The 20,531-nt window shown below is 40.1% G+C and overlaps 2 protein-coding genes, 1 long non-coding RNA gene and 1 pseudogene across 4 annotated transcripts; 2 read left to right on the top strand and 2 right to left on the bottom strand.

Annotated features, from left to right (window-relative positions):
- The first annotated feature begins 947 nt into the window (after positions 1–947).
- LOC311095384 lies at positions 948–19,495 on the top strand (annotated as a pseudogene). The gene is made up of 3 exons: positions 948–1,027; positions 1,362–1,833; positions 19,002–19,495. The product of its transcript is annotated as an uncharacterized misc_RNA (transcript).
- Positions 1,991–9,679, top strand: LOC311095431 (uncharacterized protein). The gene is made up of 7 exons (XM_084133908.1): positions 1,991–2,106; positions 5,445–6,257; positions 6,535–6,631; positions 7,093–7,194; positions 7,356–7,531; positions 8,039–8,140; positions 8,606–9,679. The coding sequence occupies exons 2-7, from the start codon at positions 5,464–5,466 to the stop codon at positions 8,892–8,894; spliced, it is 1,560 nt and encodes a 519-aa protein (XP_083990034.1). The 5' UTR covers positions 1,991–2,106; positions 5,445–5,463; the 3' UTR covers positions 8,895–9,679.
- Positions 10,444–12,676, bottom strand: LOC311095432. The gene is made up of 3 exons (XR_014608835.1): positions 12,587–12,676; positions 12,442–12,496; positions 10,444–10,523 (listed from the first exon to the last, which is right to left on the bottom strand). It is a non-coding gene; the product is annotated as an uncharacterized lncRNA (long non-coding RNA).
- LOC311094820 (uncharacterized protein) lies at positions 14,390–17,263 on the bottom strand (the record flags this gene model as incomplete). Its single annotated transcript, XM_084132993.1, has 9 exons — positions 17,175–17,263; positions 16,340–16,461; positions 16,158–16,190; positions 15,946–16,035; positions 15,768–15,839; positions 15,484–15,572; positions 15,294–15,396; positions 14,893–14,992; positions 14,390–14,409 (listed from the first exon to the last, which is right to left on the bottom strand). Exons 1-9 carry the CDS (start codon positions 17,179–17,181, stop codon positions 14,390–14,392), a joined length of 636 nt encoding a protein of 211 aa, XP_083989119.1. The 5' UTR covers positions 17,182–17,263.
- Positions 19,496–20,531: the final 1,036 nt, after the last annotated feature.

Below are 20,531 nucleotides of genomic sequence, written 5' to 3'. Positions count from 1 at the left end.
GCCTGCGTCTGATGCAGAAAAGCCTGCAGTATGTGATGAAAACTGCCAAAAAACGCACACTGATGCCCCATGTCCTGGCCCAAAGGGTCCTCCAGTGATGCCTGCGTCTGATGCAGAAAAGCCTGCAGTATGTGATGAAAACTGCCAAAAAACGCACACTGATGCCCCATGTCCTGGCCCAAAGGGGGGTCCTCCAGTGATGCCTGCGTCTGATGCAGAAAAGCCTCCAGTATGTGATGAAAACTGCCAAAAAACGCACACTGATGCCCCATGTCCTGGCCCAAAGGGGGGTCCTCCAGTGATGCCTGCGTCTGATGCAGAAAAGCCTGCAGTATGTGATGAAAACTGCCAAAAAACGCACACTGATGCCCCATGTCCTGGCCCTAAGGGAGGGTCCTCCTGGCCATAAAGAATGTGGCCATGCATGCAGTTAACGGTGTTGGTTTTTACCATTGATGTTTTTCCTGTTTAACAAATAAATCTTGAACTTAATTTGCTTGAAGAGTTTCATTTTATATTGCAACAGCTGTTGCCCATAGTGGTTCACAATAACTAAACACAAATAACAGTACAGAGAAAACAAACAAAAAAAGACAAGGTAATGATAAAACACCCATCATGAAGGTGTCCATGAAGTCTTAAAAGATGTGCTTTAAACATGGCCTTAAATTTCGGTAGTGACTTTACTGACCTTACAGAAAGTGGGAGTTCATTCCAAAGTTTGGTTCCAGCATGAGAACTCTGTCACCATTATCTCAAGATGGATTATAAAATGCCAGCATACTAGAAAGATAATGGTGCGTTATAATTATTGTCAACGAACCGACTCGGCCCTCGGATATATGACTAAGACGGTCACTTCAAGCGTTCTGGTATGTAAAAAACATGGACGCCACCCGGAAAGCTGTTTTTATGGTAGCACTGGCTGAGTACCACGTGCTCAAAGTATGTGCTTCACCTACACCACACAGAGGAAGAACTCCAGGAAGACTATGACACAAGACGCAGAAGGTATGCTCATATTTCAGTATGTTTGGTCAAGTTTGAGCCACGTTATAGTAGATCATTTTAGCTAGCACACCAGCTAGCAGGAAATGGGCTAAAAACAAACAGTGGTGACGTCGCTAAAGGTGATATTGAACTCCTTGCGGTGTTGCTCTTTTACAGAACGCTTTTTGTCATAAATAGATGCACTTAAAAGCTAAAGGTAATGTTTCACGCATGATTTTGGCAACTTGTGCAAGATGCAAACTTTGCTGGCGAACGCAGCGAAAAGTAGTAGACGCACTGTTACACGAGTTAAAAGACATGTATTAACTGCAGTTTTTTTTAATCTCTATTTCTTTTTCTCATTCGCGTAGGGCTGTGATATCAGCTATGCTGCTGTCCAGACAGCAGATAGTCCTCAAGCCTGGAATGGAGTGGGAGATCATGCAGGATATGGATGACAATACATTTGCCCATCATTTCCTGATCAGAAGAGCCAGGTTTGAGCAGCTCCTTCGACTGCTTCAGGAGGGGGGCCTGCACAGCGAACACAGCCATGGACTTCCCCCCTTGCCTGTTCCCAAAAAGGTCCTCATGTTTCTCTGGTATATGGCCAACCAGAACAGCTTCAGAGAGATATCTGATAAATTGAATGCTTCCCAGTCAGCGACGCACAGAGCCATCCTTCAAGTGCTGACCATACACAAACTTTGTGTCTTGGCCAAGGGGCTGTGAGAAGAGGATGTCTTCTGCTGTCTTCCAGCTCATCTCTGGCCTCGATGGAGTCATTGGGGCGATAGATGGTTGCCACATCAGGGTCCAGAGGCCACCCATCAGAGGAGGCAGGTGGGAATTTTCTTGACTCAAAGTTGTCCTGAGGGCAGAAACGTTTGTGATTGGTTCAATCTGACAACCAATCGCAAGAGGGAGTAGAGAATTGCAGAGGCGGGGCCACCATTTTGAAAATTCCCGCAAATATTCCCACCGGTGCGCAGGCAGGCAATTAGGAACTGATTATCGCTTTTGCGGTGCGCAGGCAAGAGGAACTGATTATCATTTTGCGGTGCGCAGGCAAGAGAAACTGCAAGAGGAACTGCAACTGGAACTTATCATTTCAAAGTAAGTTTGTAAAAACAAAAACGTAATTTCCTTGAAAATAGAGCATTGTATGTAACAGTTAGCACTATGTGTGATTTTCTTTCTGCCCTCGAAATCATAGTATAATGGTGCAGCTTGTAGCTTAAGGGTAGGCTAGCCTACTGTTTCAGAAGCAAGCTAGTGTTGTAGCTTGCATTAAAATGTTGCAGTAACTGTTGCCAGCGGTTCTTATCACAAAAATGTAGAAGAACAAGATCATTCAGAAAAACGTCAACTTTTTAGTGTGTGCACATAACTTACATGTAAACCATAAGCGCTAGCTAAGCTAGCTAGTCAAGCTAATCAGGTGAGCTAGAAAGTACATTGCAATAAGCTTTACTGTACTCATATTCAAAAAATCAATGACTATTTAGGGCGTTGTAGTCTAATTTATAAATTTGGCTTTTCTTCATGACTGTTTAGTCTCATCTGGTCCCAGGGCAGAGACTATTGTTTCCCACAATTTTGTCTCAGGGCAGGGGAATCCCTCCTGGTCTCAGGGCAGAAGTCAGTCTAATTTATAAATTTGGCTTTTCTTCATGACTGTTAGTATCATCTGGTCTCAGGGCAGACAGATATTTCTAGATTTTGGCTTTTCTTCATGACTGTTAGTATCATCTGGTAGGGCAGAGACAGTTTTCTATGGAATGCCAAAGCTGACTTTATTTTAAATAAATAAATAAATGCATAAATATACGAAGAAATGTAAAAGAGCAAAAATACATAAATATACAAAGAAATGTAAAAAAGTACAAATAAATTAGTATTTATACTTTTATTTCCTTAAAATATAATATTCCTTATTCCTATATAAAATTGTGTTTTTTCACACATTTATTTATTTCAACTTATTTATTTCCACATTTATTTATACAAGGTGTCACTGTGGCCTCAAAGCTTTAGCACTGCCACTCAGAGCTCGATTGCTGATGTCTGAGGTAAAACACGCCCCCCTCATTAGCATACGGACAGAGAAATGTGGAAATAAATAAATGTGGAAATAAATAAATGTGGAAATAAATAAATGTAGAAATAAATAAATGTGAAAATAAATAAATGTAGACATAAAAACATACATAAATGTATGTGGAAATGAATAAAAGTGGAAATAAATGTATAAATAAATAAAAGTGTGAAAAATACAATTATACATAAGGTAATAAAAGTATAAATACTCATTTATTTGTACTTTTTTACATTTCTTTGTATATTTATGTATGTATTTTTGCTCTTTTACATTTCTTCGTATATTTATGTATTTTTTTATAATAAAGTCAGCTTTGGCATTCCATAGGTTTCCCACAATTTTGTCCCAGGGCAGGTGAATCCATCCTGGTCTCAGGGCAGAAGTTGTTTTGTAGGATTTTCCTCATGACTGTTTAGTCTCATCTGGTCCCAGGGCAAAAAACATTATTTTCCACAATTTTGTCCCAGGGCAGGTGAATCCCTCCTGGTCTCAGGGCAGAAATTGTCTGAGGGCAGGTGAATCTCTCCTGGTCTCAGGGCAGAAGTCGTATTTTTCTGTTCTCAGGGCAATATAGTTGGACAAAAGGGAGTCAGCTGTCTTCTCTGGTCTCAGGGCAGAAGTCATATTTTTCTGTTCTCAGGGCAATATAGTTGGACAAAAGGGAGTCAGCTGTCTTCTCTGGTCTCAGGGCAGAAGTTGTCTGAGGGCAGGACGGTGAATCTCTCCTGGTCTCAGGGCAGAAGTCATATTTTTCTGTTCTCAGGGCAATATAGTTGGACAAAAGGGAGTCAGCTGTCTTCTCTGGTTTCAGGGCAGAAGTTGTCTGAGGGCAGGTGAATCTCTCCTGGTCTCAGGGCAGAAGTCGTATTTTTCTGTTCTCAGGGCAATATAGTTGGACAAAAGGGAGTCAGCTGTCTTCTCTGGTCTCAGGGTAGAAGTTGTCTGAGGGCAGGTGAATCTCTCCTGGTCTCAGGGCAGAAGTCGTATTTTTCTGTTCTCAGGGCAATATAGTTGGACAAAAGGGAGTCAGCTGTCTTCTCTGGTCTCAGGGTAGAAGTTGTCTGAGGGCAGGTGAATCTCTCCTGGTCTCAGGGCAGAAGTCGTATTTTTCTGTTCTCAGGGCAATATAGTTGGACAAAAGGGAGTCAGCTGTCTTCTCTGGTCTCAGGGCAGAAGTTGTCTGAGGGCAGGTGAATCTCTCCTGGTCTCAGGGCAGAAGTCATATTTTTTTGTTCTCAGGGCAATATAGTTGGACAAAAGGGAGTCAGCTGTCTTCTCTGGTCTCAGGGCAGAAGTTGTCTGAGGGCAGGACGGTGAATCTCTCCTGGTCTCAGGGCAGAAGTTGTCTGAGGGCAGGACGGTGAATCTCTCCTGGTCTCAGGGCAGAAGTCATATTTTTCTGTTCTCAGGGCAATATAGTTGGACAAAAGGGAGTCAGCTGTCTTCTCTGGTCTCAGGGCAGAAGTCATATTTTTCTGTTCTCAGGGCAATATAGTTGGACAAAAGGGAGTCAGCTGTCTTCTCTGGTCTCAGGGCAGAAGTCATATTTTTCTGTTCTCAGGGCAATATAGTTGGACAAAAGGGAGTCAGCTGTCTTCTCTGGTCTCAGGGCAGAAGTTGTCTGAGGGCAGGACGGTGAATCTCTCCTGGTCTCAGGGCAGAAGTTGTCTGAGGGCAGGACGGTGAATCTCTCCTGGTCTCAGGGCAGAAGTCATATTTTTCTGGTCTCAGGGCAATATAGTTGGACAAAAGGGAGTCAGCTGTCTTCTCTGGTCTCAGGGTAGAAGTTGTCTGAGGGCAGGTGAATCTCTCCTGGTCTCAGGGCAGAAGTCGTATTTTTCTGTTCTCAGGGCAATATAGTTGGACAAAAGGGAGTCAGCTGTCTTCTCTGGTCTCAGGGCAGAAGTTGTCTGAGGGCAGGTGAATCTCTCCTGGTCTCAGGGCAGAAGTCATATTTTTCATGTATTATTTAGTATATTAGTAGTTTGTATAATTTGCAGCGCTGCCTGGAAGACTTTATTGAGGGCTCAAATTTCCATCAAGCGAAAAAGTCAGGGGAGAGATAAATGCAGCCAAGACTTGTAAAATAGAAAAGCGAAGATGAAAAGACATGTTCATTTTCTTCTTCTTATTATTATTATTATTATTATTAGACTATGTTAGTTAAATATTCAAAATATTTATCAGGACCGATCAGTTTGATGCTTAGCCTGTGTTTCTCCAAAAATCTATATGTTCAAGTATAGTGTCTTTTCTAATTTCAGAATATGGCGACACATTGGGTGAATGGTGTTAAAAAACGGTTGAAGAAGCCACATGACTCCAGGGTCCACCAAGATGTTGTTATTATTAGGGGGGATGCCAAGGAGTTCATGGAGGGTTACATCAAAGAAGTGCAGGAGAAGGAGCATTGCTACTTCAGACCCCCAGTCTGCCGCCGGCAGGACTATTATTACTATGGCTGTGACCGTGGGAATCACGCTGCAGGCAAAAGTAATGGAGAAGCCACACAAACTCGGGCCAATTCTTGCAAGGCATACATCTCTTTCAAAGTCATCACAGATGCCGGAATATCAGGTGCCATAATCCAAAAGATGCTACAGCACACTGGCCATGACGAGGCTAATTCTAAAGAGAAAAACCGCATCCACCCAGACCTGCATTCCCTCATTGAAATATGGCTTCAACAGGGTTGTTCTACTTCTGAGATCTTAATAAAAAGCTATGATTGGGCTCAACAAAATGGGCATGTGGACAAAAAAGACCGCCGGTTTTACTTGACCCCTAATGACATTCGGCTTTTAAAGAAAAACCTCAGAGGTGTGGGTGACAGTGATTCTGTCAGTGTGGACCATTTGGTTTCCATGGAACTCAGAGACAACATCTGTTTTTATCAGCCACTTCACAATGAACAACCATTCATTTTAGTTGTACAAACACCATTTCAAAAACAACTTTTGGAAGAGAACCCTCATCCAATGGTTTTCATGGATGCTTCATACAAAGGCATAACAGCCTACGGGTATGCATTTTATGCACTGTTATTGATAAACAAAACTGGAAGAGGCGTGCCATTTGCCTATTTTATCCTGAGCAAGGAAACTACTGCAACAGTAAGCCTCTGCCTACAGAAGCTTCAATTGAGTAACCCAAGCTTCTATCCAAGGTCAGTCAAATGTTAGCATAATTTGTTATACTGTATTTATTCTTTTCTTTGTAATTGGAACAACAGGAAATATGCATGTTTGACTTTGAATCTGAAAATACTACTGCACTGAGCTACAGCTTTTGAATTTTGGATCTCACTAGGTTCTTAACTCTCTATTCTAAATTTTCTTGATATTATGTTTACACTGTATACAATACACTCTGTCTAATGTATGCTTTTGGGTGTGGTGCAACTTTTTCCTCTCTTTTCTTTTCTTTCTTTTTCAATGTTACAGGTCAGTGATGATGGACCGTGACTTGAGAGTGCTTAATGCTATTAAAAGCGTTTTCCCAAATGCAAAACTTCTCCTTTGTTGGTTCCATGTGCTTCAGGTAAGTCGATGAATATACAGTATCCCTATTTGTGACATTTAAATCTACAATGTTGTGCAGTTGACATTGACAAACTAACAGGAAAGATCAACTGAGCAGGTACAAAGTACTATTCTAAGGATCTTTGGCACAGTGTGCTGTTTTCAACAGTGTTCTTTAAAAATGTGGTGGGTGTGTAAACAAGTGTAATCTTTAACTGTACTGTATATTTAAGGGCAATCAACTAGTGGTCTGCAATGTAATTGCAGGTGGTTGTGACATAAATACTTACAGTTTGCAGTATATGCCTATTTAAAATCCTGAATTCTACTTACATGAAACATGAAAATTTGGGATATATAGTTACATTGCAGTACAATAACATAAACTCCCTTTTGGCCAAGCAATGGAAACTAACTGCCACGTGACAGGGTGAAATAACATACCCTAATGTGCATCTGAAGCAATTTATGCTGTTATAGGCTGTTAACCGGTGGCTTGTGAAAACAGATGGAGGTCACCTGACACCTGAACAAAGAAATGTGGTCATTCATGCCATGGCATCAATGAAAGCATGCCTGACGGTACTATATTTTCTTACATTCATAACCCCAGTGCAACTAAGTGGTCCTGACCAAATTATGCGTTCTGTAGTGTACATAATAGTGAGTTTACAATTATTTATGCTTTTTTCTTTTTAATGTTTGTATATAAGCATCTCAGATTAAATATGTTTTCCACTAAGGAGGAAGAGTTTCTCAATGTATCTGCCAAGAAATGCAGTGAGATCGACACCTTTTTGGATAGTCCCCATGTAACAACTTATCTGAAGACAAATTGGTTTACTTATGCGGAGCTGTGGGTAAACTTTGGCAGAACGTTCTATCACTGTAGCAGTGAGACAAACAACAAGGCTGAAAGGTATTTTACTTACATTTGCCAATAATATTTCAAATAATTTATTTTCATATTGGGATCAGAGTATTTGCTTAAAACATCAGGTGTTGCTAACATCATGTTCCTAAAATTATGCATGCAAATATAGTGCCAGTCTCTACTAGCTTTTCTCAAAATGGCATGGGCCTACCTAATACCACATATTGAACACTGACTTACTATGCACTGAACGTTACGTCTTACCACAAGGCTGGCTCACCTCGTGGCCTGACTATTGGGAGGCAAAGTTTACCATGAGCTGAAAAACCCATATTCCCCAAATCAGCAGTTAATGCAGCTCTTTAGGTTGAATGAGTGAGGTTTCACTAAAGTCAGAAAAAATATGTAGGAATCAGTGTTTTACACTGATAGTTTATTTTGTATTGCTATTCAATTATTTTCTCCCAATTTGATAGGAAGCCAATGGTATGGTGGGTGTCAGATTTGTAATTGTCAAGCTTTTCACGTTTTTCATGCCTTTCTGTCTTAAAGATTCTTCCTTACGTTGAAATACCAGTTTCTGCGAGGCCAGGCAAACCGAAGAGTCGACCAACTTCTGCTTTTGCTATGTGGAGATGTAGAAAAGTATTACAGGTTAGTAATCTCTCTAACAGGGAATGTGGATTTTGCCAAATGGCTATTTCAGCCTGTTATAGAATAAAATAAAATGAGACGCAGCTACTTTCATGAAGCTTGCCACCCTCTCACAGTCTTAACAGTGAATTAAAAATTTTATGGAGCTGTTGCAATAAAAAACAAGCACCATGGCAATGACTACACAATGAAACTTGCATTTAGCTAAAATCTATCCAACAATAAGGGCCAATATACAGTATGGTTATGAGTTTATGGTATTGCATAACAAGTTATTGGCCATACAATCAGAATATGCAAAATGTGTGCCATAAAAAGTTTGTGATGGTGCCCTTACCTCTGTTGCAGCTAGCTAGGGCACACTCTCACACACTGGTGTCCTGTCACTCCCCACTGTCCTATCTGAGGCAAAGGCTACTATTTTACTGTAATTCCAAATTTGTGTCTTGTTTTTCATTACTGCAGCTACATGGATGGCCTCAGCGAAGCAGGACGACTGACATTATCCAGCTCTGCTGCTCACCAGGCTGCTGCGCTGCTATTTAAAAATGGTGTGGGCAAAGATTTGGACATAGAAGCGGGGCAGTGCTTTGTGCCGTCACAGTCAACCAACACAGCCTACAAAGTTAACTTGTTACACTTCACGTGTGAATGCACCAATTTCCGGATGGGAAACATATGCAAACATCTTCTTTTGGTGAAGATGGAGGTAGGCAGGAGAGGTATTGACATTGAAAAAATGCGGAATAATTAAGCGCTAGAAATCATCAGCCTCCGTCTCTATCAGCAGACTGAAGATGAAATAACCATCTTCAATAGTGATGGGACTATGAGTATTGTGAATAGGAAAACTCCGACTTTGTGCACATGCATTGCTAATAGTTTTGGAGAAAGATGTGTTTGCATACATGTCACACATGTCCTCAAGCCTCAAGACATTCTCACAGACAACAAAGAAAATGCACAAGTGTCTGAAGCCTCCCATGGGAATCCTCCCATACAGTCCATGTTATCAGACCTACTAGAGTGGAGCAAGTCCGAAGTATTTGAACATACCCCTGAACTGTACAATACCATTCAAAGAGCACACAAGCTGGCTTTTGGAAAATTCACTGCTGTGTCCAGAAAAAGGAAAATTACCCCTTTACATGGTTACCGTAAAAAAATTAAAAAAGCTAGACTGCAGAGAGCAGTAGTTGAGAACTTTAAAAACAAAAGAAGAGCAAGAAGAACTTAATTCTGTTATTCTGGAGGTGCCATTGTTTGCATGTGAAAGCGCCCGTCTTGATTGGTTGATGAATTTTCTTGGTAGTTGATAAGGTAAATAAAATACTGATAATTAAATCAAAGTTTTATGAAGTTTTGGGAAATATATAGACTTCTTACATTAATGGCAGAAGCAATAGTAGTGTTTTACCAATATGAAATGTAAATTATACCAGCAGAGTGGTGAAGTACACAGGTCCCGTAATTCAGTAAAAGTATTGATCCCCAAGAAAAATGTACTCACAATTACAAATAAAGAAAATTGCTTTATAACTTTGATGCTTTGATACATTCTCAGTCCAAAACCAAGACTTTCCATACATTCTTATGGTTTAACTTAACATGTATTTGGCAAATTATGTTTTCACCCTTGTGTTGTCTTCTCGTCAGCCTTGAGAAAAAAAAGAAAAAAAACCACTTTCTTCAACGTTTGACGCCATTTTTTCACAGTTTGTTTTTGCTTTTTCCAACGTTTTAAATTAATTATTTCTTTTACACATTTTCAGTGCTTATTTTTACGTCCCATATTTTCTGATATAAAACAAAAATTGAAAACGGGTCAATTTCACCCGAAGTCAACACAAGGGTTAAATCACATCTATATTGTGCAAAGTGGTTTACTCAGTAAACCATAAAGACTATTCCTTTGTCAAGGCTACCCATAAATGCTGATACCACTTTAAAATTGACATGCTTTATTTACTTCTGGAGGCAGTGGAGGTTCTCTGCCTCGACCAGGCACGCATCAATTAAAGAAAACGCACCCTTCAACATTTCTGGCCCAAGGCCATGCGTAGCGAGGTTGTAATAGGACCAGTTGGCCTCCATCGCGGTCTTTATCCTTGTTAGTGTCTGCCTGCAAAAGTGTTAAAAACAGATGTTATTGACAAAGAACAGTGGTAGAGGTGATGTAATACAATAATGCATATGTAGATCTAAGCCTTTTTAATCTTGCATACTGGCATTGGTAACAACAGATCAATGAACCTGCAGTGTTGGGCCTTGACGATGGCCTCAAGATGTTGGTCCTCCTTCAGGCAAGCCTGGCCAATTTTTTGAATTGGTAGGTATTTAAAACCCATGTAATTTACATCCTCTGCAAGGGCCAGACATTCTTCTACAAATACACAGTGCAAGAGAGTACAAAACTGTCAAACTAAGAATGGAGTATAGACTGTTAAGGACAGAAACGAGATTCAGTCATTCCAAAAAAGTTCTGATCAACATGTGAAAGTGCCTTGATGATGCCATTTGATGAGTCCGCCTAGTTGATAAGATCTATGAAAATTTCATAATTACAGCCTAATGTTACTTGGGGAAGAGGTAAGTCCTGTTAATTCAAGACCTCTCAGTAATACAAAGGCAAGGTGGATTCTTTCTGAGCCTACTTATCCCAGAATCTTCATCTTCATTTAAGTGGGCTAACATCTTACAGAGACATAAGACACGATAACGAGATAGCTTCTATAAACAAAAGATGTTTACCCAACCTCCTATCTCACTGTTTTCTGCAACCAAAAACATATAGATCAGAGTTAATAATCTATGTGCATCCGTGTTGGTGGCAACTTCTAAGTGAATAGGTCAATGATGCAATAATCATAATAAATAATAAAACTTGTAAAACAAGATTTGAAAATTAAAAAATATTTTTGCTATTTGTCTTATTCATTCTTATGATTTGACATCACAGTGAGGTTGCAATTTCACCCCGATTGCATGCCATACTGCTGTAAAGTGTAAGATGGTGGTATTGGAAAAGCCTAATATTTCCTGAGGTGGTACTCAAGGTAAAAAAAAATTAAAATCACTGCCCAATGTCATGCAGAATAGTTATTTCTGGCAATGTGTTTGTATTGTGCGTAACGAGAACAAATTTCAATGCCTTCACATCCTGCCAAAATAGTGCAAAATTACCAAAATCTTAATGGTAACAAAGATTTCCGCTTAGCCAGACTATTAAGAAAAGATTCTTATACCAGCTGTGTGAAGTGATGGGTGGTTCACTGCCCTTAAACTCTTGCACATCATGTTCTTAACCTCTAGACCTCAGTTACCTTCACACAACTTGCTGACACTTGTTGACAGCCTGATTCGTGGTCCTGGCTCCACCTGTGAGTCGTGCAACTTGGCCATGAGCGCCTCTTTTTGGCTCTTGCCTTTCCTTAAGTAGGCCACCAGAGCATTGGGCGAATAGCCCTCTGGTGGCCCACACCTTCTAACCAGTTCCTCCCTAGTCACTTTATATCTGCAATATCAGTGGAGATTTTAAGCAGGCATATAGAGTTAAAACAATCTTCTACCTTGTAGAAATGTTGGTAGGTAACACTTTAGGTACAGGAGAACACATACATGACACCTTAAAAAGGGTTTTAAATAACTTATTCCTAACAGCTTCTTAAGACATGACTCAGTATTACTGACTTTGGCCCAGTATATCTAGGTGGAAGCTGGGGACTTTTAAAGATTTATTCCACAGCAAAGGTGCTGCAAGTAGGAATTTTGTGCCATGTTAGCATGATGAGCCATGTAAGAGGCTGTTATGAGCTTTTGTAAAGGCTTAGGAATATGATATGCACCTGTCCTTACAGCAAGAGTTTACCTAAATTTGGGAAATTAGTAATTGTCTGTAGAGAAACAGATTTCTGCTTAAAAATTCCTTCTGTGTACTTCTGATAGCCCGGTTACCAGCCCCACCTACTTCATTTCATACAGTGAGTGTGACCCCGCGCAATCACAGTTCCGGACTTTGAAAACATACCGAGCCAAACGCGTTCCTCCCTTGTACACAGAAACATTTTTCGATTGTCTACGTTCGTTGGTACCTCCCAAGAAGGTAATTTATCAGGGCCAGACATAACTGCAGAGCAAATTTAAATTTAAATATAATAGCGTGCAACACCGAGGGTTATACCCAGTCTAATATAATCGTGCAATGTGTAGACCTGTGCACAGTTATTGTTTGGAACTATTAATTGCTTAGGAAGAATTATGTAAATGTATGAAATATTGATGGTAATGACATACAAAGTTACCTTTTGGCCTTGGTCCCGTCAGGTAACCGGAGAACACTCTCCACTTCAAATAATACTGTAGAAGTGAAAAAATATTGTTTTTATTTTATTGTCAACTCATTTCATGGCCAAAACTATGTTGACCATAAATACAGTATCTTCCTACCTTGTTCACCCTCTGTGGACTCAGATTCCTGTGCAAGGCCACCATCTACTATATATAAAGAAGAACTCCGGTGAATTTTAACATTTTTTTTGTAAATTTGGAGTGCTGTCAATACAGAGAACAACTACAAAAATCGGTGTTGCCTACACCATGTTATCCTCTTTTTAAAATTTGCACCCTGTTGACTTCAATAGGGCAAGTCTTAAACCTGCTTTTACCCTCTTAACATCCTTGATGTGTCATAACAAGTGCACAGCCAATGTGAGTGATTCCTTCAGAGTGAACACGGGTGAATCTGACTGCAGTAGATGTGAAAGATATGAATAAAAGTGAAGTTAATTCAGCCAGCGCTCATACCTGTATTTCGATTGTCGAGTTCACGCGCGTGATCATAGGTAACTAAACCTATGCGCGTGAACTCGACAATCGACTACTTTGGCCTTCGACCGAAAACAGGATGTAAATACAGGTATGAGCGCTGGCTGAATTAACTTCACTTTTATTCATATCTTTCACATCTACTGCAGTCAGATTCACCCGTGTTCACTCTGAAGGAATCACTCACATGACCTGTGCACTTGTAATGACACATCAAGGATGTTAAGAGGGTAAAAGCAGGTTTAAAACTTGCCCCATTGAAGTCAATAGGGTGCAAATTTTAAAAAGAGGATAACACGGTGTAGGCAACACCGATTTTTGTTGTTGTTCTCTGTATTGACAATACTCCAAATTTACAAAAAAATGAGCTCAATGTTAAAATTGACCGGAGTTCTCCTTTAAGACCAATCAGAGAACAGCATTCAGGGAACAAACTGTTTCAAAAGAAAGATCTCTTTCCTAACAGCAAAGTTAATACATCAAAGACACAATTGCTTACTGAAAAGATCCCTACATGTATGTTGTGAGTGAGTGACTCGAATGCTGACCATAAATACAGTATCTTCCTACCTTGTTCACCCTCTGTGGACTCAGATTCCTGTGTAAGGCCACCATCTACTATATATAAGACCAATCAGAGAACAGCACTCAGGGAACAAACTGTTTCAAAAGAAAGATCTCTGTACTTTCCTAACAGCAATGTGCTGTTGGTGGCAGAGGAAAGGTGCGTATGTGTGTGTGTGTTCTCTGTATATTTTTTTTTACCTGCACATGGGTGCTCTCCAACAGGTTGATCTGTCCAAACATAAAAGAAAACAAATGCCTACATGAAAGATCTTCAGGTGGGCTGTGTGTTTGTATATTTCTTACCTAAAAAGCAGTGCTATGTGGATCAGTTAATACATCAAAGACACAATTGCTTACTGAAAAGATCCCTACATGTATGTTGTGAGTGAGTGACTCGAATGCTGACCATAAATACAGTATCTTCCTACCTTGTTCACCCTCTGTGGACTCAGATTCCTGTGCAAGGCCACCATCTACTATATATAAGACCAATCAGAGAACAGCATTCAGGGAACAAACTGTTTCAAAAGAAAGATCTCTGTACTTTCCTAACAGCAAAGTTAATACATCAAAGACAATTGCTTACTGAAAAGATCCCTACATGTATGTTGTTAGTGACTCAAATGCTGATCACCATCTACTGTATTTAAGACTGTGTGTGTGTGTGTGTACCTAAGCTAATCAAGAGCAGAACCAGTCTTGGAACAACATTGGTACAAATGTACTTAACATTAACAATTATACTAGGTTTGGTTGTAGCTTGTCTACATACATCAGCCCTACTTACCAAACAGACTTGCCTAGAATCTCAATACACCTAAAATTAGTCCCAGTCTGTGGCTGTTCTTACCTGTATTTTTAGACTTGGCGATTTTTCCCTAGAAAAGAGAAAAAAACACTGAGTTAAGTATACAATGTGTTGAGAAACAGTATGTATATTTTGATCATTAACCCTTGCCTTTTTTCTTCTTAGAGTCTTTGTATCTAAAAGAAATGAACATGTTTCTTAATGTCATTTTAATGTTATTATAATGTTTCAAAAACCAAATAATAATCATGAAAATAATGATTCATTCTGCATGCTTATTTCAATGTGCGTAGAACCAAGACAGTGTATTCACCTCATCCTTCTAAGAAAGATCGTAAATAAATAGCATCTGATTTTGAACATAAACTTAATGTCGTATTTTATGCTTGAAATGATGTAGTAACAATGTACTCTGAAGTATGACATCCTCCGAATTTACAAGTTAAAGCTACCACTCCAAATCATCAGTAGGTTAAACTTAATGCAGGCAGCTACAGGTAGCCAGCAGAGCTCAATAAGGAGCACCCATACCGTACATATGTCTACTACTTACCAAGGGAGTTGAACAACAAAGTCCCAAGTCTCTCACGCTCTTGAGCGATAGGGAGGCATTGGAGGTGCCCTTGTTGTCCCTGGAGGATCATTTCTGCAAACTAAAAGAGCAACAGAAAGTCTATTTTAATGAAATAATGTAACTTATAATAAATGTGAACAACAAATTGTGGTAAAAAAAAAAATTGGACTATATTACAAGAGAAGATTATGGTGCTCATTTAATAATTATATGATCATGACTCCTGTATCGTGTGCTGAAGGTAGCACTGTGTGCATGTCAAAAATCTATTAATATTTGATCTGAAACTTTCATTCAAAATTGCTCTAAAGTGAAAACTAAAAATATTTATATTTTCAAAAGAAAACAGAAACATTATGCAGAAAACGACCAAACTGTACCATTAGTGAGAACACCCCACATGACAAAGAGTCGTTTTGTAAGTCATGGTCCCTCTTCATCATCTTCCAGGGCCCTTGGCAGCCTCTGCTAGCAGCAAATAAGCTGAAAGATTAGAGAAAATAATTGTGAAGGAGATCTCTGCAGAATTTTCATTATCTCATTTTATAGAGCAATACAAAAACCTTGTACCTCCAATTTTCAATTATTTGGAAGCAATGCTGTGGTTGCTCCCCCAAGGAGTCGATGTAGGTAATAGTTCCCTCTTTCAAGTTGCAATGCTATACAAAAGATGGGAAAACATATGAGAAAGGTTTGAAGGAGAATTTCAACCAATCTGTGTTGAAAATGATTGAAATTCTTTTAAAATGTGAAGCACTAACAACACAAATGAGAATGACACAACAGCAACAATAATGACTAGTGTGATGCTATTTAGCGAATAATAGTCTCTGCATAACCTAACAGCAACCTACAAAGAGGGTCCAGTGGCACTCTCCCAGCAAGTAGGGCCCGAAGACGGCACTGGCTCCTTTAAGAATGTTTTTCTGACAGGAAAAGAAGAAAACATTCATGAACAAACATAAATAAACTTGACACCTAATGTGTTCAGCAGCACTGAACAATAACTTTAAACATTTACATAACTCTTACTTTTAAGAAATAAGTACTCCTGGCCCTGGAGCTGCCCTCCAAAATGAGGCGCATAGCCTGACTATTAATTGCCTCTGTCCCAGGCTGGCTCTAAGCGAGGGAGAGAAATGGTTTAAGTCATTAAATCATGTTAAATCTATATTTGAATAGTATGCATGTGAGTGAGTGAGTGAGTGAGTGAGTGAGTGAGTGAGTAAAAAGGTACGAGTTACCCTGCTCATGACGTAAAATAAGGCATCCATTACCTGGGGAAGTAATACATAAAAAAATATTTTATATATATATATATATATATATATATATATATATATATATATATATAAACTGCAATAAATCACAATAGAGTCAAGGTGAAGGGGAAGAGGATAATTTTCTTAAAGAAATAGAAAATTACCTCATCTGGAAGTTCAAATGGGCCTAAAAGGGCCTCCAAACTACCCAGAAAGATTTTGAAAGGCCCAATTGTCCCAAGGACATCTTCACTATGAAGTCCTTGGGACTTCAGTGTTTCTAAGTCTGCATGGGTGAAGAAAATAAAAGTCCCAAAATAAGTCACCTTACTTAGGCTAACAGGCACAAATGTAATCCAATCAACTATTACATGTAGCATACAAAACTACTTTAAAGTAGTGTTGGCAATTAGGCGAATTAGTTTTTTTCCCCGATTTTTTATAATCTTTGGCGACTAAAATTCACATTTATCGACTAGCGACTTTTTTGCCGACTTCTGAATGTGTTGGTTTCACACGTTGTTTTGGTGATAACCATCAAAATACACAGTCTAACAGCGCTCTGTTTCAAGTGCTTATCTGTGAGTTTGTGATGTCACACTAGGCTGAAACGGGCAACTAGAGCATATGGGCAAAAGTTTTAGACACATGTACTATGTTGAGGCAAGTCGGGGCCACATATTATACAATTTATAAATAGCCTAGTTGTGTTGAATGCCATGCCAATGATGTTTTATGTTACAGCAGCGCCAGCACTTCTCATTATTTCACAAATTTTTGGTAGGCTACAGCCTCATCATGGGCCTATTACATAAAAACAATCTTGCAAGTGCCCGGACCTTGTGTTGCCCATGTGTCTAATCGTTCTAAAAACACCAGCTAAAAAAAGTACCGGAATGTGCTCTGTCTGGTCGGATGTATGCAAATTATATAATTATGTATGCAGATGATGCCAATGAGTAACATAGACTAGGAAAAAAATAGTTTTGAATAACTTACTGTTCATTTGGCTTGGTTAAGTTTCCCTTTACAGGCAAAAACAAAAGACAAAAATTAAAAACATGTATTTCTGCTGAAGCATTAAATTGGATACTTATGACAACCTATAACTATGATACTTACATACCTGAGGCAAAACTTAAATGGAGGAAAAGACACTGGCCTCAAACTAATTCTAAGCCAGGGCAGGGTAGCCTGGGATCAGTGCAGACCTGAGACCAGGAGGGATTCACCTGCCCTGGGACAAAACTGTAGGAAACAATAGTCTCTGCCCTGGGACCAGATGATACTATGAAGAAAAGCCAAAATCTAGAAATATCTGTCTGCCCTGAGACCAGGAGAGATTCACCTGCCCTCAGACAACTTCTGCCCTGAGACCAGAGAAGACAGCTGACTCCCTTTTGTCCAACTATATTGCCCTGAGAACAGAAAAATATGACTTCTGCCCTGAGACCAGGAGAGATTCCCCTGCTCTGGGACAAAATTGTGGGAAACAATAGTCTCTGCCCTGGGACCAGATGATAACAGTCATGAAGAAAAGCCAAAATCTAGAAATATCTGTCTGCCCTGGGACCAGATGAGACTAAACAGTCATGAAGAAAAGCCAAATTTATAAATTAGACTGACTTCTGCCCTGAGACCAGGAGGGATTCCCCTGCCCTGAGACAAAATTGTGGAAAATAATGGTCTCTGCCCTGGGACCAGATGAGACTAAACAGTCATGAAGAAAAGCCAAATTTATAAATTTAACTAAATTTATAAATACAAATTTAAATTTAATATCGAGCATATAAAACAAAAAAAGCTCATTGGAAAAAATGAAATGTAGGTTTATTTTTAGTTCAGATTAACATTTGAGGGCAGCAATTGTATTCACAATGTCAAAATAAAACCGGCGTAATGTTACTTGAAAGCATTATTGATCCGTTAATAACGGAGAAATGAGAATGTTTCTCACTAGATCTAGCAGCGATGTTATTACTTCTGTGGCGAATTCAAATGCTTTCTTTACTGAATCTCTTAGCGCTGTGTAGTGACAGTGTCGCATGATCACGATCGGCTCGCGCTGCACTGGTCCAAACTGATAAATGGTCCTTCAACCACACAATAACGAGCAGTTTCGTTCCACTTGCATTACGTTTGCCATTTGATGTTGGGCAATGTTGTGGTCGCGCCGGCATCTCTTACATTATGAGCGTGCTTGCCACGTGCAACGCGCCTACATCTGAAATAACGAAATTTTGGTCGGCAGGAAAAATGGTCCAACGAACCGTTCGGTTTGAAAATGCGCAGCCTACCGAAAACCGAACCGAAAGCCTTGTACCGAACGGTTCAATACGAATACGCGTATCGTTACACCCCTAAAGTTGAGGTTTTTCTGAATTATCTTGTTCTTCTACATTTTTGTGATAAGAACCGCTGACAACAGCCACCATATCTATGACAGCCACTGCAACATTTTAATGCAAGCTACAACACTAGCTTGCTTCTGAAACAGTAGGCTAGCCTATCCTTAAGCTACAAGCTGCACCATTATACTATGATATAATATGATGAAAGCAGGGGGGGGGTATATCACACATATGTGCACATACAATGCTCCATTTTCGAGAATATTACGTTTTTGTTTTTAAAAAACTTACTTTGAAATGATAACCAGCTCCTCTTGCCTGCGCACCACGGAGGGATTTTGACGGTTGAGATTGGAAATGGTGGCCCCGCCTCTGCAATTCTCTCCCCTCTTGCGATTGGTTGTCAGATTGAACCAATCACAAACGTTTCTGCCCTCAGGACAACTTTGAGTCAAGAAAATTCCCACCTGCTCAGAGGAGGGGATTACATCAACAGGAAGTCCTACTACTCTGTCCTCCTCCAGGGAATCGTCAATGATGAAGGCCGCTTCATTGGCATCTTTGCTGGACCACCAGGCAGGGTGCACGATGCCAGGATGCTGCGGGGCTCCACTTTTACACTGAATGGCAGGAGAAGGTGGGGGACTATCGTCTGCTCGGGGACAGTGCCTATTTTGGTCAGGCCTTCCACTTCATTGTAACACCTAAGCGTGACAACGGGGCCCTCACTGATGCTGATGACCATCAGCAAAATTACAACATCAGTCGGGGAAGGTCATCGCTGAGCAGGCATTTGGCAGGATGAAGTGCAAGTGGCGGCGCTTAAGAGACCTGCAGAACACCAGGATGGACATTGTGGTAATGATTATCATGGCTGCATGCTTCTTGCACAACTTTGCTCTTGGAGCTATGAATGGCTGTGATGAACACCCAGAGGGTTGTCCAAGAGAGGAGGATGGCAACGAGTAGTTGTGACTAATGTCATCTAATAAATGTCTATTGTCTTTTTACACCTTTTAAACAGTTTCAGTGTCAATTTTCTCCCCCTTTAAGTCGTACCTAGAACTATCCTAAACCTAAAACCCACAGAGTTAGGCTAGATAGATAATACTCTCCTAACATAACTTTATAGTTTTTCTTAGTAGAGTAGAGTGGTGCTACATCATGTGATGCAATGTTCATGTATTTCTAGGTGTTGTAATACAAAAGTGTTAAACCTTAACTTAATGCTTCATTGTGCTTCACAGGCCAGTGAGGTGTTTTTTGTAGCTGAAAAGACTGGTAACATTCAACCATGACAAGGCTTGGTTTAATATTAAAACAATATTTTATTGAAATGACTTGAAATAATTTAAATTGCACAGAACTGTGCTTTGTTTTCTTTTTTTGTGGTCATTCACAAACAGCATCCTGGCAATCTGGGCCACTGACAAAAATGTATTAAATAAATAAATTATAACGGCATGTAAACAATTCAACCCATACCAACATACATTAACATGAGAATAAAAATAATAATTTTACATCTTCTCCACCATCTGCGCAAGCAACCTCTGGAATCCCTCCTGGGATTTCTTCATTTGCGCCAGGGTCTCAGCGTGGCGTTTTTGGGAGGCCGCTTGGGAGGCTGCCTTGGACTCCCTAACATATGGCAACAGCTCATCCTCCCTCTGGCGCTTGCGTGGCCTCCTTGGGGTGTCAGGGGGCATGGTGGTAACAGTGGGATGATGAACACAGGAGGACGGAGGGCTGGATGGAGCTGGAGAGGGGGAATTGGTCAGACGCACAGGTGAGGATGCGCTAGTGGACTGTGCAGGTGAGATGTCTGGTGCAGACACATTGACCTGTAGTGCATCTGGCCTGCGCACATCCAGGCCCATGGTTGTTCCCACAACAGGGAAGACGATATCATGGTGACCTCCCAAGAGGTCATCCATCTCAGCAAAAAAAATGAATTTTACTAGGGCCCCTCCCTGTGGACGAATTTTTGTCCTTTACTTTTTTG

This window comes from Abramis brama (assembly GCF_963993115.1).
Source record: "Abramis brama genome assembly, chromosome: 13".
In the NCBI taxonomy this organism is placed as follows: domain Eukaryota; kingdom Metazoa; phylum Chordata; class Actinopteri; order Cypriniformes; family Leuciscidae; genus Abramis; species Abramis brama.
The sequence above is the reverse complement of the archived record's forward strand: the minus strand, read 5'-3'. Positions and strand labels throughout refer to the sequence as shown.

Excerpts from the sequence above, each read along its gene's own strand:
- LOC311095431 (XM_084133908.1), top strand. The coding sequence starts at position 5,464 with ATGGAGGGTTACATCAAAGAAGTGCAGGAGAAGGAGCATTGCTACTTC. Across the intron at positions 6,258-6,534 it reads AACCCAAGCTTCTATCCAAG|GTCAGTGATGATGGACCGTG; the intron begins GTCAGTCAAATG and ends TCAATGTTACAG. Across the intron at positions 7,532-8,038 it reads ACAAACAACAAGGCTGAAAG|ATTCTTCCTTACGTTGAAAT; the intron begins GTATTTTACTTA and ends TCTGTCTTAAAG.